This window comes from Sinohyriopsis cumingii, chromosome 1, assembly GCF_028554795.1.
Source record: "Sinohyriopsis cumingii isolate HCF-2022 chromosome 1, ASM2855479v2, whole genome shotgun sequence".
NCBI lineage: Eukaryota > Metazoa > Mollusca > Bivalvia > Unionida > Unionidae > Sinohyriopsis > Sinohyriopsis cumingii.
In genome coordinates, this window is record NC_142961.1 from 183,971,800 (window position 1) to 183,992,496 (window position 20,697).

Below are 20,697 nucleotides of genomic sequence, written 5' to 3' on the forward strand. Positions count from 1 at the left end.
TTTTTTATATTAATGGAAACCATATTTGATGGCAGAATGGCTGTATAAATCTGAAAGCCCTTCATGCAAAACTGCTTTCTGAGAAGAAGCAGTTGTGAAGATTTTGTAGTGTTAGTAATAATATCCATATTAGATGGAATATCTGTATTATCTCTAAAAACTTGAAAATCAATCATGCCAGAATGCTTTTTTGTAAATTTGGTTAAATTCTGGTGAACAGTTTTTAAGAAGCAATTAAGAAAACAAGTTATAATAATGTTGACTATATAGACTGGTCTGTACACTAATGTTGACTATACAGACTGGTCTGCATAATAGTGTTGACTATATAGACTGGTCTGTATAATAATGTTGACTATATAGACTAGTCTGTATAATAATGTTGACTATATAGACTGGTGTGCATAATAGTGTTGACTATATAGACTGGTCTGTATAATAATGTTGACTATATAGACTGGTCTGGATAATAATGTTGTCTATATAGACTGGTCTGTATAGGGGGCGCTTATCAGATAAAATGTACTTTTGAGAGAGTGACGTATGTAAAGTGAAGTAGTTCGCAGTTAAAACATGCACAATGGAGAGAATGTTGGCATACCTCTATGCTACATTAATGTAATGTGGATGATATTTCTTTTGGATATTGTACTTTTGGAAATTTTACATGATTTAAGCACACTGCTAACTAAAATGACTGCTCCCTTGTGTTAAAAAATCAGCCTGAATTAGTCTAAAGTACACTATACATAGAGGTATTAAAATAGGGAAAATGAATTTTGCCAGACTAAACAATACCAGCTTCTGAAAGTGCAATGAATGAATTACCAAATATACACAATGTAAAAAAAGTTATCTGCTCTTTTTTTATACAATTTACCTCTGAAGTTCAGGAAGTGAAAATGACCAAGTAGAGCTAGCACTTTTTTGAAAGGTGCACATCTGAAGTAAGGCCAAGCTTTATACTCTATAACCCACAGTACACCCATCAATCATAAACCAAAATAAAGGGAATTAAAGGTTCTTTGCATTATACCTAAGATATACAAGGTTTATTTTAAATAGCCAGTATAACCAGTGAGGAAAGCCAGGGAAGTTCTCTTCTTTAAAATCCTAACCCTATGCAAAATATGAATCTGTTGTGCGCCACCATAATAATGTTGACTATATAGACTGGTCTGTATAATAATGTTGACTATATAGACTGGTCTGTATAATAATGTTGACATTATATAGACTGGTCTGTATAGGGGGTGCTCACCAGTTAATATGATAACTAAAATGTCTGCTCCCTTGTGTTAAAAAATCAGCCTGAATTAGTCTAAAGTACACTATACATAGCAGCTATTAAAATAGGGAAAATTAATTTTGCCAGACTAGACAATACAGCTTCTGAAAGTGCAATGAATGAATTACCAAATATATAAAATGTAAAAAACATTATCGGCTCTTTTTTAGGCAATTTATCTCTGAAGTTCAGGAAGCGAAAATGACCAAGTAGAGCTAGCACTTTTTTAAAGGTGCACGTCTGAAGTAAGGCAAAGCTGTATACTCTATAACCCATATTACACCCATCAATCATACATCAAAATAAAGGGAATTAAAGGTTCTTTGAATTATACCTAAGATATACAAGGTCTTTTTTAAATAGCCATTATAACCAGTGAGGAAAGCCGGGGAAATTCTTTTTCTTTAAAATCCTAACCCTATGCAAAATACGAAACTGCAGAGCGCCACCATAATGTTGACTATATAGACTGGTCTGTATAATAATGTTGACTATATAAACTGGTCTGTATAATAATGTTGACTATATAGACTGGTCTGTATAAACTTGACAGTCCTTCATTCCAAGATACTTCCTGTCATATTTGGTCAAATTCTGTGAAGCAGTTTGAAGATTGCTTTTCTATTTATTAACAGCACCTATATCTGAGAAGGGATCAACATCGTTTGTACAAACTTGAAAGCCCTCTGTGCCACAATAATGTTTCTCAAATTCTGTTGTCTGCTTCTTATTGAACAAGATGCATTTAGGGTTATTTATTTTTTAGTTATAGCAGCCATATTTGATTGGCATCATTTGTAAAATCTTGAAAGTACTTTATGCCAAGATGAATCGTATTGAATTTGGTCCAATTCTAGTGAGCAGAAAAAGGCATTTAAGGTTCATTGTAATGGTGGCCATATTTAAAAGTGCATAAGTCGTATACATTCAAAGCCCTCAATAACACGATGCTTTCAGTCAAAATGCTTAAAAGCTAATAAGCAGTTTTTGAAAAGATGTAGTTTTTATATGTTTAGTAATGGTGGCTAAATTTTATAGTGGATAAGCATCATTTGAACAAAGCTGAAAGGCCATTATGCCATGATGTTGTCTACCAAGTCTGGCTGAAATTGGCTTAGTGCTTTCTTGAGTATAAACCAAATTTTTCTGGTAAATTATGTTTCTCTGAGAACATTTATCCGATCAAATTACTATTAGTGATAAAAGCCTTATACCTCACAAATCCAGCCCTACAAAAATTCATCTTTCCTGTCTGTATCAGGGGTTGGCAAAATACAGCACGATGTTTTGTGTAGCATGCAAAGTGCAGTCAAAAGTCTTGATTGTAACAGTGTTACTCTCTTACTGGTGGCATGCGCTCATTCATTTTTTACTTAATCTAAGAAAAAGTGGCACACTATGTAAAACTGGTTGTCGACCCCTGGTCTATATCATATTGACAAAAGGCAATAACTATTGCCAATTACCTCCCCTTTCAACCACTTGGTGTTGCCAGTTTTTAAGTTGTGCAAACTATCAATGAGGATGCTCACTGGTTGATTCTACCTCCCAGCCAACAGCTTCTATGATGTCTCAGATTGAAATATATTCAAAAGTGAGGCTTGCAGTGTTGCTCTAATGTCATGAGCTGAAATCGTCATGGGGCAACTCTGAGCTTTTGAGCCATCAGAGTATACCAAGCATATAACTCACCTAAAGGTCAGACTTCAGAAGTGGAAGAAAGAGTCATTTGCAGCTGCCATGACTGTCTCTGTGCACTGTAAGCAGTACTTGAGGGTATGGATAGGATCTTGCATGCCTACTGCTCACAATTTATCAATAGACATGAAGAACATGAGTTCTCCTTCTAATTTATCAGCAGCCTTAAATGATGGCCTTAAAACTAAACTCTGTCCTCTCCATGGCAGATCCAAGTACATGTCCTCAATGACGGCCTTAAAACTAAACTCTGTCCTCTCCATGGCAGATCAGAGTACATGTCCTCAATGATGGCCTTAAAACTAAACTTTGTCCTCTCCATGGCAAATCAAAGTATATCTCTTCAATAATGGCCATAAAACTAAACTCTGTCCCTTCAATGGCAGCCATGGCAGATCAGAGTACATGTCCTCAATAATGGCCATAAAACTAACCTCTGTCCTCTCCATGGCAGATCAGAGTACCTGTCCTCAATGATGGCTATAAAACTAAACCCTGTCCTCTCCATGGCAGATCAGAGTACATGTCCTCAATAATGGTCATAAAACTGACCTCTGTCCTCTCCATGGCAGATCAGAGTATATCTCCTCAATGATGGCTATAAAACTAAACTCTGTCCTCTCCATGGCAGATCAGAGTACATGTCCTCAATAATGGTCATAAAACTAAACTCTGTCCTCTTCATGGCAGATCAGAGTATATCTCCTCAATGATGGCTATAAAACTAAACTCTGTGTCCTCTCCATGGCAGATCAGAGTACATGCATAGCTGCCAACCTTCCAGGCTCACAATTAGTGAAAATAGGGATAAAAAGTCGTGAATTTGGACACGAATTCGTGAAAAATACCATGACAATAACTCCATCCACTCTGACTACTCCGACCGTCAATACTACACTATATCAAGTTCGCAAAATAAAAATAAAACACTACATATATGCAGAAATATTTATTTATCTAGGCATGATATTGTGGCAGACTTGAACTTCCTCAACTGCTTGATTGTAAATTTGTTTTCTATACAGTTCTGACTTCTTGCCTGCTGGTTGATCTTGGGGACTAAAATTGCTGACAAATTTTCTGTAGCTAAGGAGGCCCTAAAGTCTGTCTTTTTTTTTCTCACTAAAGAAAATACTCTTTTGCTGTCACTGTTGCTGTGAGGAATGTACAGGAGCTGCAGTATTTTTGGTTCTTCCACAGGAACATTTGTCAGAACAAATGTTTAGCATGGTCTCCAGCTGATAAAGGTAGATTGTGTTTGACACAAGAAAACTCACAAATAATGCTTAAGCGCTGGTAGCATGCGGGTCTTCTGCCAATGGTTTAAAATATTCCAGAGCTGAAATCTGCGAATTCTTAATTTTCCCAACTTCTACATGCTTTTTGCAACTGACATTCTTCCTCACATCGTCTCTGCGATGGCACACTGAGTGCAAAATGCATGAATGAATATCAATGTTTAATGGCAGAATGCACGGCCAATTTTTGATATATTCCAAATTTAACTTCACTTTTTGAGTAATACATTTTTTTTTCCTTGGTGGTGAAGACATTTTCAAAATCATAAATGCGATGCTGAACGGTAACTCGAATCAGTGTTTTGACGCATGCGCGGAGCAAATTTCTGGTTAGGCCCCAGTTTCTCTCAAAAGCACTTGTAAAACTACTCTTATACATATAGATTAAAATAGGCTAAAATGCTTGCGACCGGGCCAACTGTACTAATCGGCTGTAGGTCTACTAATATCGTGACCAGCGGTACCGGACCGTTTTGGCAACTGTGAATATCACAACTAGCGCTTAACGGGAAATCGGTTATTTTATTAAAGATTTAAAATAATTGAGGATCGGAAAATTCGTGAATTTTTTACTTACGGCGTGAATCCATGAATCGCTGAAAAAGTCGTGAAATTCACACCAAATTCGTGAGGGTTGCCAGCTATGTACATGTCCTCAATAATGGCTATAAAACTAAACCCTGTCCTCTCCATGGCAGATCAGAGTACCTGTCCTCAATGATGGCCTTAAAACTAAACTCTGTCCTCTCCATGGCAGATCAGAGTATATCTCCTCAATGATGGCCCTAAAACTGAACTCTGTCCTCTCCATGGCAAATCAGTGTACATGTCCTCAATGATGGCCTTAAAACTAAACTCTGTCCTCTCGATGGCAGACCAGTGTACATGTCCTCAATAATGGCCATAAAACTAAACTCTGTCCTCTCCATGGCAGATCAGAGTACATGTCCTCAATAATGGCTATAAAACTAAACTCTGTCTTCTCCATGGCAGATCAGAGTATATCTCCTCAACGATGGCCATAAAACTAAACTCTGTCCTCTCCATGGAAGATCAGAGTATATCTCCTCAATAATGGCCATAAAACTAAACTCTGTCCTCTCCATGGCAGATCAGTGTACATGTCCTCAATAATGGCCTTAAAACTAAACTCTGTCCTCTCCATGGCAGATCAGAGTACATGTCCTCAATAATGGCTATAAAATTAAACTTTGTCCTCTCCATGGCAGATCAGAGTACCTGTCCTCAATGATGGCCTTAAAACTAAACTCTGTCCTCTCCATGGCAGATCAGAGTATATCTCCTCAATAATGGCCTTAAAACTAAACTCTGTCCTCTCCATGGCAGATCAGTGTACATGTCCTCAATGATGGCCTTAAAACTAAACTCTGTCCTCTCCATGGCAGATCAGAGTACATGTCCTCAATGATGGCTATAAAACTAAACTCTGTCCTCTCCATGGCAGATCAGTGTACATGTCCTCAATGATGGCCTTAAAACTAAACTGTGTCCTCTCCATGGCAGATCAGGGTAGGGCTGTTGTTCATACTCGCTGTGTGAAGTCTCCTGTTCATGGTTTGCTTCCTTTTCAGGATAAATCATTACCTGTCACAACAATGATGTAATGCCATCACCTATGTAACTCACAGCCAATATCAAGCTGATAATCAGTGAAGCTATAGCTATAGACAGTGTGTGCAAAACTGTGAATAACAATAACAGTGTGTCATACCTTGTGGTTTAAAACTGATGTCAGAGAAAGTGAAAAATGTCATAAATATTTGTAAAATTTTAAAAAAATATTTACCTGTTTAGGAATGAATAGTAATCAAAACAAATCCAAAATCCTGTATGGATGGTTTGAAGTTAACACCAGTTTGGTTTGGACAGGATGTGTCTTGTACAATGATTCTGTACTCAAGTATTGATTAAAAACTGGCAACTAGTGCTGGCAAGGGGAGGTGATTGGCAAGAATCATTGCCCTTTGCCTCCATGATGTGGACAGAAAATTGTCATCTCTTAGTAGGGCTGTATTCAGGAAGTAGCAAGCTTATGTCCTAATGGAATGTGATCGAGAATTATATTCACAGCAGTTGTTAATGCAAAACAAATGATGCACGATGACAGAGGGTAATACCACAAACTCACTTGGCCTTTTGTCTAGGTGAGCTAATTTGGTGTCAGGCTAGGTGTCTATGATCAGAGAGGTTTCTAAAAACCTTTGGTGCATAGTGGATGTTTAACATAACTGTTTAAAAAGAGTGAGCTTATCAAGATTATTGTGAACTGAAATAAAAATAACTGTCAGAGTCCTCACTCAATGTATTTTTAAACTCAATTTCTTCTCATGAAATTTAATTTTTTATTTATGCTGAAAAGAATTTTATTACAAAATTCACAGGATAAAATAAGTTTATGATGAACATCTTGGAAAAATCAAAACTGCTTTTTAACCAGATAATAATGCATATAATTTGTTCTATGTACTAACTGTACATTTGTTGTAACAATGTTCATACCAACTCTGTTTTGCTGAATTAAAATCTTTCAAAACCTTTATATAATACCAATTCTTTTCATTGATAACTATCACTGTTATAACAGTTTATGTATGCAAGCAAGTCAAAAAGCCAGGCAATGGTTATGCTTACATTAAACCATTTTCTCTCTCACATTTGTCCACCGTGCGCTTCAATACTGGACCGAGTTGCCTGAAGAAGCGGTGGTTTAAAGGTTTGGCAACTGTTCCAGGACCCTTGGCAGAGGCATATTCTTGGGCTGTTACTGCAGCCTTGTCATAACCTGAGAGAATGCAGAGACATGTTAGATAAATCACTTGTCTTCAAAACATTCCTACAATTATCAATGTATAACAGAAGCATAGCTGTGACGAGTACAGATTCAATGAGACTCAGCACAAAAAAATGTGGCAGTTGATCACAGTCTATGTTACACATATGAAATAATGAGTAAAATGATCAGTGCATACCCTAATCTGCAAGCACATTAATCTGCTTTTTGCATAAAATAATGAGTAAAATATACGAGGATTATCACATAATTTGTTTATGGACTGACAATACATGACTGTGTTTGGTGAGAATTTGTTTATTGTAGGTAACATTACCATACTACACACTGGGGCATGTTAAAAAATGTCAATGTGCAATTGTTTTAAGAAATAATAAAAGCAAATATTTTTCTCCTTTCTGTCTTTCTATTTTCTATGTTTACAATGCACTGTTTGGGGCTATCTTAACCTTGTAAAGTTGAGCATTTATCTCAGATTAGCAATTTTACATTCAGGATGTCCTCAGCAAGGAGAAAAAGAAAAGAAAACAAAATGGGAACTGGAAAAGATTCCCCTATGTTCTTTAATTTATTGCTTAGTATATAACCCTTGCACCAATTTCTGGCTCATGGCTCCAAAAAGTCCTACTTCCTCCAGCTGGTACCTACCCCTGTAATTTCACTCACCCAATTTTTTATTTATCTATTCACTGTTTTGGAAAATATGTTGAAACCAAAATTCTTTATTTTAAAAGTGACAATTTTATTCAGTTTTAATTTTTGTGTTTCCCAAGATATATTCAAAGAGTCTGTGCTGGGTTTTTCTAAGAAGTTAAGGATTTGTCTAGAGAAAAATAACTTTTTATAAAGTTCAGGGTAACCCCAAAATTCAAATGTTTAATGGTTGCATGAATTTTGGCTGATGATAAAGACTGCCTGCTGTGGACATTTACATTTGATAGCCTCCTGGAGTCCTCGAATGGCCTCTCCACATTTGTCTTGAGTCAGTAGTGTTTCTCCATGGTAACTGTATGCCTGTAAAACACAAAGTATAGTTCAAATGTTGCTTTACTGTCAATTCATTTTTATGATTTTTCATGACCTTTAGGAAAGATATGCTTGTCAGTTTTTAAATTTATAAACTGGGGAAAGGGTCCCTATTATATCCATTGAATCCCTCAATGTGTGGTGTCTAACAGCAACAACATTTCTGAAAATTGGTAACAATAAAATAAAGTAATAATAATACAGATGACCTGGAGGGTTCAGATAATTCTACTACATCAGATGGATGAAAAAGATTAGCATAACTTGTGAGATACAGATAATCATGTTTCTTTTCAAAACTCAATTTCCATCTAAACATATGCTACCTTAATTGTAAATGTTTTAAGTTTTTCTGCCTCATTATCTCTTTACAGAGAAGTCTGAGCAAATATATGAGCAGTTCCTACTGGTAAGCATTTTCTGTTTTAATCATTCATTATTGTATAAGCACTGGAGCTATCAAATTATATAAATGAAGGAAGCCACACTAACTAATAATTTCTTTTCAGGAGTAATATGACTTATGTCCATTTACGTACCTTGACTGGCCTTTCAAGGTCAAAAGGCCAGAAGTGATAAATAAGAAAAAAGTCTGGCTATTAGAAACAGAAAGTAATCTTAGTAATTAACAGTAGAAACCATGCCATGGATTTTGAGGGATGAAATTGAAGGTCCAAAAGAGTTGCCATGTAATCAAACTTTTTATCAGCAACAGTTCTTATGGATTTTGTGTTATTACAAACCATGAATATAAAGACCCAACTCTTTCTGTGGTAAGATCAGACCCCTTTCCAATCCCCAAAATAATGTACTTAATAAAAAAATTCTTCAGATACCCACAAAACTAGATGAAACAACAGTAATTCATAGGACTGACTCTAAAAGTAAGGCAAGTGGGCCTATGATCACTCACCTAGTGATGTCTGCCTGATAGCAAATAGAAGAGTAGTTGGCTAAGAAATAAGGGACAGAAGCATGCTTAAACAGGCATTTCTTCCATTACTACTAAATGGATATGTTACGAAAACAACTGTAAGAAGGTTTCTCTATTTAATATATTTTGATTTTTATTGGATTTGTCCAAAAGTGAAAGAACTTTATGCCAGAATCCTCTCCAGAGTTGGTAAAATTCTTCTCGAGGGATCCTCGTGATAAAGATGCCAAATGATTTTGTATGGTTAGTGATGACAATGATATTTCATAGCAGATGATTTATATCCATCTGAAAGGACTTTAAGCTAAGACACTTTGTGTCAAATTAGGTCCAATTCTGTTTAATGGTTATTGAGAGATTATTCTCAAAGATTTTTCTACTTTTTGCAATGCTGGCAACATTTGATGTTGGATATGCACGACTTTAATAAATATTCACTACCTTTGTGCCAGGGTGATTTCTGTCAAATTTTGTCAAATTCTTTTTTAAGAAAAAACCCTAAAACATTTCAAGCACATGTGACCAAGTGTTTCGGTCCCTCACATTTTACAGCATGGCTATGTAGGAAGTCCTTTTGAAAATGTACCTTTTAATTAGTAAGCATAATTGGCAATAAAGAACTGTTCTTGCTAATGGTGCCTGCAACCTTAAGCATTATATCTGTCTTGGCCCCAAGCCAAAAAAGGTTCAAAGCACCTGATTGAAAGGGTATTATGATTTTAGTAAAAATAACTGTATCTATGAGCAGATCAACATAAGTGGGAAAAAAAATTTAAATGCCCTTCATGACAGAATGCTTTCTGTAAAATTTGGTTATGTTCTGGATTATTAAAAGAACTTGTTCAAAAGTTTTTCTGATTTTAGTAACATTGGATATATTATTCAATAGATTGGTACTGTTGTTGTTAGTCAAAAGATTGGTATTGTTGTTGTTAGTCAACAGATTGGTATTGTTGTTGTTAGTCAAAAGATTGGTATTGTTGTTGTTAGTCAACATATTGGTATTGTTGTAAATTTGAAAGGCCTTCATGCCAGGGTACTTTTATAACATTTAGTCAAATTCTGTTGAATGGTTTTTGAGAAGATTGGTATTGTTGTTAGTCAACATATTGGTATTGTTGTAAATTTGAAAGGCCTTCATGCCAGGGTACTTTTATAACATTTAGTCAAATTCTGTTGAATGGTTTTTGAGAAGACTGGTATTGTTGTTAGTCAACATATTGGTATTGTTGTAAATTTGAAAGGCCTTCATGCCAGGGTACTTTTATAACATTTAGTCAAATTCTGTTGAATGGTTTTTGAGAAGATTGGTATTGTTGTTAGTCAACATATTGGTATTGTTGTAAATTTGAAAGGCCTCCATGCCAGGGTACTTTTATAACATTTAGTCAAATTCTGTTGAATGGTTTTTGAGAAGATATTGGTTGAATATTTGTCTATTTTTAGTAACAGTGCCATATTTAAAGGTAGATCAATATCTTGTCTAATAACTGAAAAACCTTTATCCCATTAAGCTTTCTGTCATATTTGATCACTTTTCATTGAGTTGATTTTGAAAAGTTGTTTCAAGGAATGTTTCTTTTTGGCAACAGTGGCCATATTGGATGGCATTCATTTAACAAATTCAAAAGGCATGATGCAAAAATGCTTGATGTAAAATCATGTGCAAATAGAAGTTGTAAAAAACAACTGTGAACATATAATGTAGAATGAATGACACAACAAAGGACCATAGCAAAAGCTCACTCAGGACCTGACAAGCTAAAATATTGTGTGTAACACCTTACTTCAGACTCCTGCTATAAAGCCAGTAATGCAACTGCTGGGTAATACTCACATAGGCCAGATAAAAATCACTCTTCAGCTGAAAGTATTTCCTCCATTTTGTGACTATCTTAGCATCTAGACTTGCAAGGGCATCATCTGAAAGTATTGATGATTGTGGTCTTAAGGAGGATAGTTAACATGCCCCAAAATATAATCACTGATTACCGTTCATAGAAGAAAATTCAATATTTCATGTCCTGATAACATGAATTTAATCTTGGACCTATGTAACTCTTTTATGAGAAAAAATACTGTGACAGACTTTATCTTGATCAATGTTTAATAACCATACTTTTGATCACCAGTGTGCATTCAATTGTGATTTTTGGGAAAAATGAAAATTTGTTGCTAGATGTATTCAAAATTGAAGACTATGGACAGGGTCCTATTATTTACACGCAATAATCATTGTTTTTTTTTGGTCTATAAATCTATTAATTCTCTGGTCTGTAGCATCTATGAAATTCATGAACATCAGTGCCTGATGAAAAATAGTGAATTCAGGGCATTAAAATAGTGAATTCAGGGCATTAAGATAGTGAATTTTAGGTATTAAAATAATGTATTATGGTTATTAAAACTGTGAATTCAGGATGCTAAAATTGTAATTTCCTGGTATTAAAATAGTGAATTTAAGCTATTAACACAGCAAATTCCAAGTATTAAAACAGTAAATTCCGGGTATTAAAATACTGAATTTTGGGTATTAAAACAGTGAATTCTGGATGTTAAAATACTGATTTCTGGGTATTAAAATAGTGAATTCAGGGAGTTAAAACAGTGAATTCTGGGTGTTAAAATAGTGATCTCTGGGTATTAATTTTAACAGTGAATTCCGGGTATTAAAATAGTGAATTCTGGGTATTAGAATAATGAATTCTGGGTATTAAAATAGTGAATTTAGGCTATTAAAATAGTGAATTTAGGCTATTAAAATAATGAACAATGGGTATGCAAATGTTGAATTCAGGTTGATAAAATAGTGAATTCTGGGTATTAAAATAGTAAATTCGGGTATTAAAATTCTGAATTCTGGGTATTCAAATAGTGTATTCAGGGAATTAAAATAGTGAAACAAGAGCAAAGTAGAAGAAATTGGAACCAAAGCAGAAGATATCTGAACTAAAAACTATAGTTTTTATGTTCCATCCTAATCAATTGGGCAGCTCATATGTTATTTACGATGTGATTTAACAAAAATGAACTCTTGTTCACATCAACAAACTTAGGTAAAGCATCAGTTATCATCATTCTCACTAAATAACCACAAGTATCAGCTTCCTTTAACAACATACTTACTTGTGATATATTGTATTTACTCATGTATGATGCAGCATTGACCTAAACTATATAGCGTACCAGCAGATCAGTGTCTATTCCATTTATGTGATGCAAGGCCTACAGCATAAAACCTGATCTGTCAATGCATTATGGGATGGCAGACCTAGTTCTCTGTTTGCAGCTGGGTATGCTGGTAGCATATCCAGGTAATTATTTGGACTTGTGAAGAAGTACAATACAACACTGATGTTTCCGTGCCAGGTTTATGGATAAAACACCAATAAGTATGTGACATAAACTTATACAGCAGTTACTATGATAATATTAATGGCAGCAATAAAATTGGAATGCCTATTTGGTGAGGTTATCTTATACTGAGGTATTTTATACCTAATATTACTATTAAATAATGAAAGGAATTGATTACCACCTCTGCCTTACAAAAGGGAAAGCATTATTTGAGTACCTTACAATGAGGGAGTACATAGTGAAGTACATTAAATATGCTCAGTGTTAATAACATAAACATGTCAATATCATCATCACAGGTGCTACTACAACAAGATACTAAAATGCTCTAAATCTGTTATAACCCACCTGCTCTCTTGTACAGCTGTGAGGTCTCATTGGCCAAAGCTGCAATAAGACTTGATGAGTGCTTCAGTTCTACTGCCCTTGCTAATGTTACTGTAATGACATATGAAAGGAGAACATAACAGCTTTACAATGAAGCCCTACCTCAAGCAAATTCCAGTGTGTGGAAATAAGTACTGACAGAATTCAAAGCAAATAAATTCAACAATCTGAAAGCAGATAACCATGAGGCATATGCAAAAAGAACTGTATTCGTTTAATAACATGTAGGGTCATTCACTATCTACAGTGTGATTTTAATATTTCCAGTCTTTGTGAAGAATAGATAGGAACTATATCATCCTGCTCACTGTAAATGTAATTTAACATAACTCCAACGTCATCATTGGAGATACAGATTAAAACCTCATGATATGATTAGTGGAAATTATGTTGACCTTCACTGTACAGATTAAAACCTCATGATATGATTAGTGGACATTACGCTGACCTTCATTGTAGCAGCAGAGGAGGGGAACAGACCACTTAAGGGAAGGGTCACCCTTGTTATACAAAAAAAATAGTGACCCTTCATAGAGGTCAAATACCATGTCTACGATTATTGTTTGTCCCCAACATAATTGTAGACGAGCCTCCTCTGCTGCTATGTTATTCTGAATCTTCTTGGGAATCTTCATCTGAATCCTGGGAATTTATTCTATGGTTCAAGTAATATTCAAGTTCTGATGGTGGTTTTTCTATTTTTGGATTTATGTTTTTTCTTTTTCTGTAATATATCATCAAACTTCTGTATCGATCTCCACCGCAATTTTTGCAAATCTGATATAATCCTCTAATGCCGTTGTTACATCCAACACATCTTCGTGGACCGGCATGAGGGTTTTTCTTTACAAGATAATTATGTTTTTTGCAATATTCTCCACGACATTTTTTATCACATTTGTTAGTGGTTCCTTGACGCATCCACGCACAATTGTTCATTATATTAATGATGTCAGTTTAATTTTATCATCACCCCCTTTGCTGTTATAATAATTAAATCATTATGTTATAATAAAATGGTACATCCGGAATCTCATACTGCAAGGATAGCTCGAGAACGATTAGAAGCAATTAAAAAATTTCTTCCTGTTAGAGATTCATTTAGAAAAAATCTACAAGCGCAGCAAGAAGCACAAGTTGAGTACGAAGAGGACACTAAAAAACTGTTTAAGCCCGTCACTGCAGCTACTGAACAAGTTGCAACAGTCATCAAAGAAGATCTTCTTCCGGTATCAAAACAAACTGCGGCGCAGACTGAAAAAATAGCAAGAAGAACTAAACAGACAAAAAAGATTTTACGAGATCTTCCAACTGATATAGCTGCAGCTCAACCTCCACCTGTCGGTGAAGAAATACTTGAAGGTATTGGAAAACTTCGTACTGAAGTCGCCGACGTGAGAAAAAAACATGCATCTGAATCCAAACCAGTAGGAGAAAACTTAGAATTGATTGCAAGATTTAACGAAGGGGTTGTTGAAGATATTAGAAATACTGAAAGAGAAAAATTACCTGAAATGATATTATTTGGTATATTTAATAAATCTGGTATTTTAAAAACCAGTCATGAAAAAGTAAATGATGATAATTTTATTAAATGGATATATCGTGTATATTACAACAAAAAACAAGCTAGAGGCCCAGAATACGAAAGTCTTCATGAAGAAGTAAAAAGACTTTATAAAGAGAGAATGAAACAACTAAAACAAGAACAACTCTCTCAGTATCAACTTCCTCCACCTCTGCAACAGATAGAACAACAACAGTCTTCTCCACCTCCGCAACAGATAGAACAACAACAGTCTTCTTTGCCGAAACTTAAAAAGAAGTATCTTAAAAGAGCAAGAAGATCCTTATCTAAAGACACAGAGACAACAGAAGAAAGAGATCCTGACGATGATCCTCCTGGCGCTGTAGGAAGTGGTTTTTTGACTGCATCAGGAGAAAATAATTTTGTTTGTCCTGATAATATTATCAATGACGTCTCACGGTTAGAAGTTCTTATAGGGGGAAAACGTGCAGGAAATAACTCAACAGAAATAACCAATGAAGCAGCTGATATTTGCCGGTGACTATTTCAAGGTGGTATCATGGATATCGGCGTTTACCGAGAACTTATTGATGAGCTCGTTGATGATTAGTCACCGCGATTAGATAAATGGTAAATAAAATAAGATGATCGTACACAATAATCATCGTAAACCCGTATCGGTCAGAGCGGTAAACTCACGATTACCAATCTATAGGGTTATTTACGGAGATGGACTTGGTGATGTCATTCGGGGATTATTCACAAGGATAGCTCCAAAAGCAGCACCTATTGCAAAACAATTATCGATGAAAGCTATCGATATTGTTCGTGAAAAAGCTCCTGGAGCAATTGTCAATGTTGCTGGTAAGGTGTTCTCGGCGATCAAAGACAGACTATCACGATTATTGCGACGAAAATGACAACCACCAGTAAAACTGGCAAGTACTGATATTATGCCCGCGGACGTAAGTAAAATAATAAATCAAGCTGCAAATCAAAAACTAGCAGCGTTAGCAGATCAGGGACTCGGTGAATCGGGAAATAATGTCTCAAGTTTGATATCAGGAAGTGGAACTTCCCGAAGTGGAACTTCCCGAGGTGGAATTTTCCGAACGCGGTAATCAACGTGTTAGACGAAATAATTATAATAAAATGTTCAAGCGCGTATCCGACACAGCATTTGACATGGAAGCACCTGTCCTTAAGGATGAATCGGTACGTGATTATCAGTTTTATTCTTATGAAGCACGAGTACCAGATCAACGTGGAAGAATTGAACTACAAGTTCATGACACAAGTAGATACTTTTTACCCGCTGAGGCGTTTATTGAGGTAGAAGGTACAATTATAAAAACGGATGATACTAATTACGCAGGTGCAGTAAAAGTTGGTTTTGTCAACAACGGGATCATGGCATTATTTGATAGTGCCACGTATATGATTGATGGAAAAAATATTGAATCGATTGAGAAAGATGTAGACGTTGCTACAACAATAATTGGTCTAGCAAGATATTCTGATGATTATACAAGATCAGCAGGTCCCACAATGATGTTTGTGAAAGATAACTCCAATGACCCTGAAAGCGATCCGTATAATATAAGACGACCAAGAAACGAAACCAATACCGCTGATGCTCCTGTGTGGCCGGTGGTTCATGGTGCTAACCCAAATTTCAACTTGGGATTTGTAACGCGTAAAAATATGTTGTTAGGAGACAACAGAAGTTTTTCATGTACAATTCCACTATCGCACATTTTTGGATTTTGTAGGAATGTTAAAAGGGTTATTTTTGGAGCTAGACACACGGTTGCTCTTGTAAGAAAAATTAATGATGACGATGCTCTGTGGAGACCTATTGGTGACGCCGGTAAAGTAATATTATCGAAACTTTCACTGTGGATGCCGGTAATGACTCCAATGATCGCAGAAGAACAAAAATTGATTTCTTTCATGGACACAGGTGGTAAATCCTTGTTGTCATGGTTGATAACAAGCACAGATAGTATGCAAACTAACGTTAACGGTCAGTTTACATGGCATATAGCATCACAACAAGGTGTTTCTGCACCACGGCATATTTTTATTGCGTTTCAGGAAACTAATCGTTTAAACTCACAAACTCACTCTCATATGATATTTAACCAACTAGGTCTCACAAATATTTCCTTACGGATAAACGGACAACAAGAACCAACAGAAAATATACAACTAAATTATGCACAAAATCATGTAGGACGTGCATATCATCGTTTGATGTCATTTATGGGACATGATCAAAATGTAGATACTGGGTTGCAAATATCACAATATGATTTCAGAACCTTGTATCCGATTTATTATTTCTCACTGGAGCATCTTGATCTATCAAAACAATCTGTCGTTGATATACATCTTAAAGCAACATTAGATACAGGTAATGTTAATTATAGAGCAATCGCGGTTATTCTCAGCGATAAAGCCATGTTACTTGAAGGTGGTAGTGGTCGAATGAGAGTCGTTGATGCACCAGTGGAAAATCTTTAATCGTGTTATTTAAAAACACGAGTATTATCATAAAATGCCATATCAACACGTTAGTGTCAGTCTGACTCACGGTCAGATTAAAAACCTTCAATCAAATTCAGCAAAAAACTGCGGAATGAAAATATCACTAAAGCGAGATCAGATCACGGGTGGTCAAAATAAGCTATCATTATCGGAACGCCAGCTTAAACATTTCAACGACGCTAAACAATCAAAAACAGGCGTCAAACTCAATCTCTCTGCGGGTGCGGTTAAAGACTCAATTAAAACAGGCGGTATATTTCCACTTCTTGCAGCTATTCCAGCGTTAATAGCTGCTGCCGCGCCAGCCGTAGCAAAGGCAGCCGCGTTAGGTGCTGTTGGAACAGCTGCTGGAATGGCTCTAAAAAAAGCAACAGGGCAAGGATACAAAAAAAAGGGACGCGGCTTAAGATTGCCAGGATCTCGTTGGGGAAGAGGTCTAAGGCTTCCACGTTAGACGTTCCAGCATCAAATTTTGATTTACTTGATGCCGCTAAACGATTAAAAATATCTGCCTTTAGAGGTGTTTTCATGTGAGATCAATTACCAAAACAACCAAACAAACTCGAAACAGGTATTATTAATCTCGACGAACGTTCCGGACCTGGTACTCATTGGGTATCATACGCGGTTGATCCACGTGGAATCGTTTATTTTGATTCATACGGGTTAGCTCCGCCTGTTGAATTTATCAAGTATGTTGCACCACTTCACGCAACAACCAAAGTTTGGTATTCAACGCTACCCACACAAACAATGACAGATCCGCCAATATGCGGCCATGAAGTAATTAATGTACTCGATGCTATATCAAAATCATCCAGGCCGCCACATAAAGTCGTGCATGATTATACAAGCAACCGATTCGTTTTAAACAACAGGTCTTATTATAATGGTTGATATTTACGGAAGATCTTCCTCACGCGTTAAGAAAAAGCCCGGCGACGTTGATCTATCGAAGTACGCGACTAAGGATGACCTCGCTGATATTATGAACCTGGCTGGAGTTGACCCAGATGAGGTTGTTATTTTTCAGGATCGACATGGTAAACTAAAAAGCAGCAATATCAAATGGAATGATATAGTTCGACGAGTACTTGGTGCAGTTGCGGATAATATACCCATGTTTACCGACAGCGGCAAAATCAGGGATTCAAGTATATCGTTTACAACCATTAGAGATGAAATTGGAAGAAGCGTTGCTAATTGCATGAAAAACACCGGTGACACAATGACGGGTGAACTTAGCATGAACGGAAACAAAATAGTAGTTTTAAGAGATCCAACATCCGACGAAGATGCTGCAACAAAAAGGTATGTTGACACCGTAGATAATAAATTATCCACGCTGAGAGCCGAGTATGATGTTCACGTAGGCGCTTTTGGAAGATTTCGCAGAAACCATCAGAAGAATTCTTCGGAACTCCGCTTATCGTCAACATAAAACTCGTTGATATCAAAACCAACATCGACACGATTAAACAAACACAGCAGGATATCAAGACCAACATCGACACAATCAAACAAACACAGCAAGACATCGTAGCGGGAATTCCTGAAATCGTTAATAAAACAAGTCTGATTAAAATCCCAGCCGGAATAACTTCCGGGCATATTACCAACATCGTATGCACGGTATCATCGGGATTTGCAACATGGTCGCAGCAAAATAATACTATCAAATATACCGCAACAGTCACTGGCGTGTACAGGCTGTCTGTGTTTAGTGCTGCAAAATTTGAAATATTTACAACGTTTCCATGGCGTCATTCCACCGACAGGTTTTCCGGGGTTGTATCTGTTATATTGAATAGCGGAACCGAAGAAATATTTATTCTGGAAGCAGCTGATAAGAAATTAACCGCAACATCCTTCTGGTGGTGTTTGGAATTTGTAGCTGGAACACCTCAATTGGTTACGGCATAAAATATAATGAGCGCTATCGACGTTCAAGGATTTAGGTACAATCAAGCGCATGAATTAGTTATCATCGACGTTGTTGTTTATTCGGTATCCGCTGTTGTTGCCGGAAGTGGAATAATATTATCCGCGGTAACAATGATGGCACCAGTAGCTGTGACTATTTGTGTTTGTGCAACTACGACAATTGCAGGTGTGCTTAATATCGTTGCAAAAAAAATATGTACTTGCACGAACGAAAAATTATCCGATTACAAGATAAAATTACACATAGCAACTGTCGCATACACGAGGTTATCCTCGTTGTTATCAGCGAGTCTCAATGATGGAATTATATCCGATTTTGAGTTTTCAATGATGATCAGCGTATACAATTGCGCCGGTATTAAAGGTACGAGTATCAATAATGACGGAATTACTGCAGCAGATCGTGACAAACACAACCCCGCACAAAACCACGATGATCTCGCTAAGTTCGATTAATCCTGAATTTAACATCAATTTTCCAACAGCAATTCGCGCGAATGAAATTGCACTAGCACAATTACGAGTATATTACAGCTGGCCAAATATCAGATCAAAATCATTTAATGGTACACCAGCAAATAATTCGCTCATATTTGCTGATAAAAACAAACCCGATGGAACACCTGACTGGGTTGTTGTTGGAATACCAACTGGTAGTTATGAGGTCGAACAAATCAATGATGAATTTGCTCGTAGAATAAAATCAATAACAGGAAAAGAATCAAAAATATCAATTAATGTTCATGAGCCGACCCTGTCCTCGACGATTGAAATAAACTCGCCTGATTACGTCGTTGATATTTATCAGTCCACGATAAGATCCGTGCTAGGCTGGCCTGATATCGTGTCAGTGCATGAAGGACCACCAGAACCAAAATTAATTGATTTTATCGCTGGCAGTGCCGGGTTTATAACAACTCCAGAATACCGAAATTTGTATCCATGGACTGGTAGGGATTTTCGTATTATTAATGATGGAAAATATTATCCTATGACTCCGTTTTCTATCATTGATTTTGATGCAAAAACATCAACTAATATCGTTTATGAAAGAGAATTCAGATCAAGGGCTAGCGAAATTAGAACTGAATACACAACTACATTAACGACACTAGCACAGTTGTTTAAAAACTATATCCTGGAATATCCTAATGATGATCTAAGACATCAGATCATTGCAACGATGCAACATTTAAATCAAATTGTATTAGATCTTAAATATTTTAATCAGACCATTATTGAGGTAATAAATGCTAATAATTATATAGATTCAGGAAGAAAAAGTATCAAACAAGCATACATTGATCATTATAAAATAACTGAAGCAGATTTATTAAATTTTACACTACCAGGATTTGAAACTGGCGAATTGATAAGATCACTCAATGATCTTGTCGCGAAAAACTTTTCTGAAATACTAGCTATGTGGACAAAAATAACACCACCAGCAACTGTTCTTAGATATGATAATGATCCACTCGGAGGCGGTAGGCACATATCTCCGGGAATCGTTAATATAACATCGACGATCGCGGTTAACCTAGTTTGTGACGTAATTGATGGCAGTTATCAAATAGATCTCGGAAGATCAAATCAGGCTCAACAAGGATACATCCTATACACGTTCACACCACAAGTTCCCCCTGGCGATTTGATCGTGCAAGTACCAACCAATCCTGTCTATCTACGCACACATAATCAGTATTTGTCACGAATAAATTTCAAACTCACAGACCACCTTAATCGCTTAATTGACCTACGTGGAGAAGAGCTTGTAATAAATCTGTATGTAAAGTCGTAGAAAGATCCAGCACGTGAGGGTTTTTATACACTTGAAAACGCGCGTTTTCACAAAACATAGAACAATTTAGCCAC

The 20,697-nt window shown here is 36.3% G+C and overlaps 1 protein-coding gene across 1 annotated transcript in view; it reads right to left on the reverse strand.

Moving 5' to 3' along the window:
• Positions 1-20,697, reverse strand: part of LOC149808517 (BRO1 domain-containing protein BROX-like) — a 78,758-nt gene that overhangs the window by 16,471 nt on the left and 41,590 nt on the right. Inside the window, exons 6-9 of the mRNA XM_089978382.1 lie at positions 12,762-12,851; positions 10,894-10,979; positions 8,029-8,110; positions 6,937-7,087 (exon numbers count right to left, since the gene is read on the reverse strand). Of these exons, the coding sequence (XP_089834508.1) occupies positions 6,937-7,087; positions 8,029-8,110; positions 10,894-10,979; positions 12,762-12,851 (409 nt within the window). The remainder of the gene's footprint in view (positions 1-6,936; positions 7,088-8,028; positions 8,111-10,893; positions 10,980-12,761; positions 12,852-20,697) is intronic.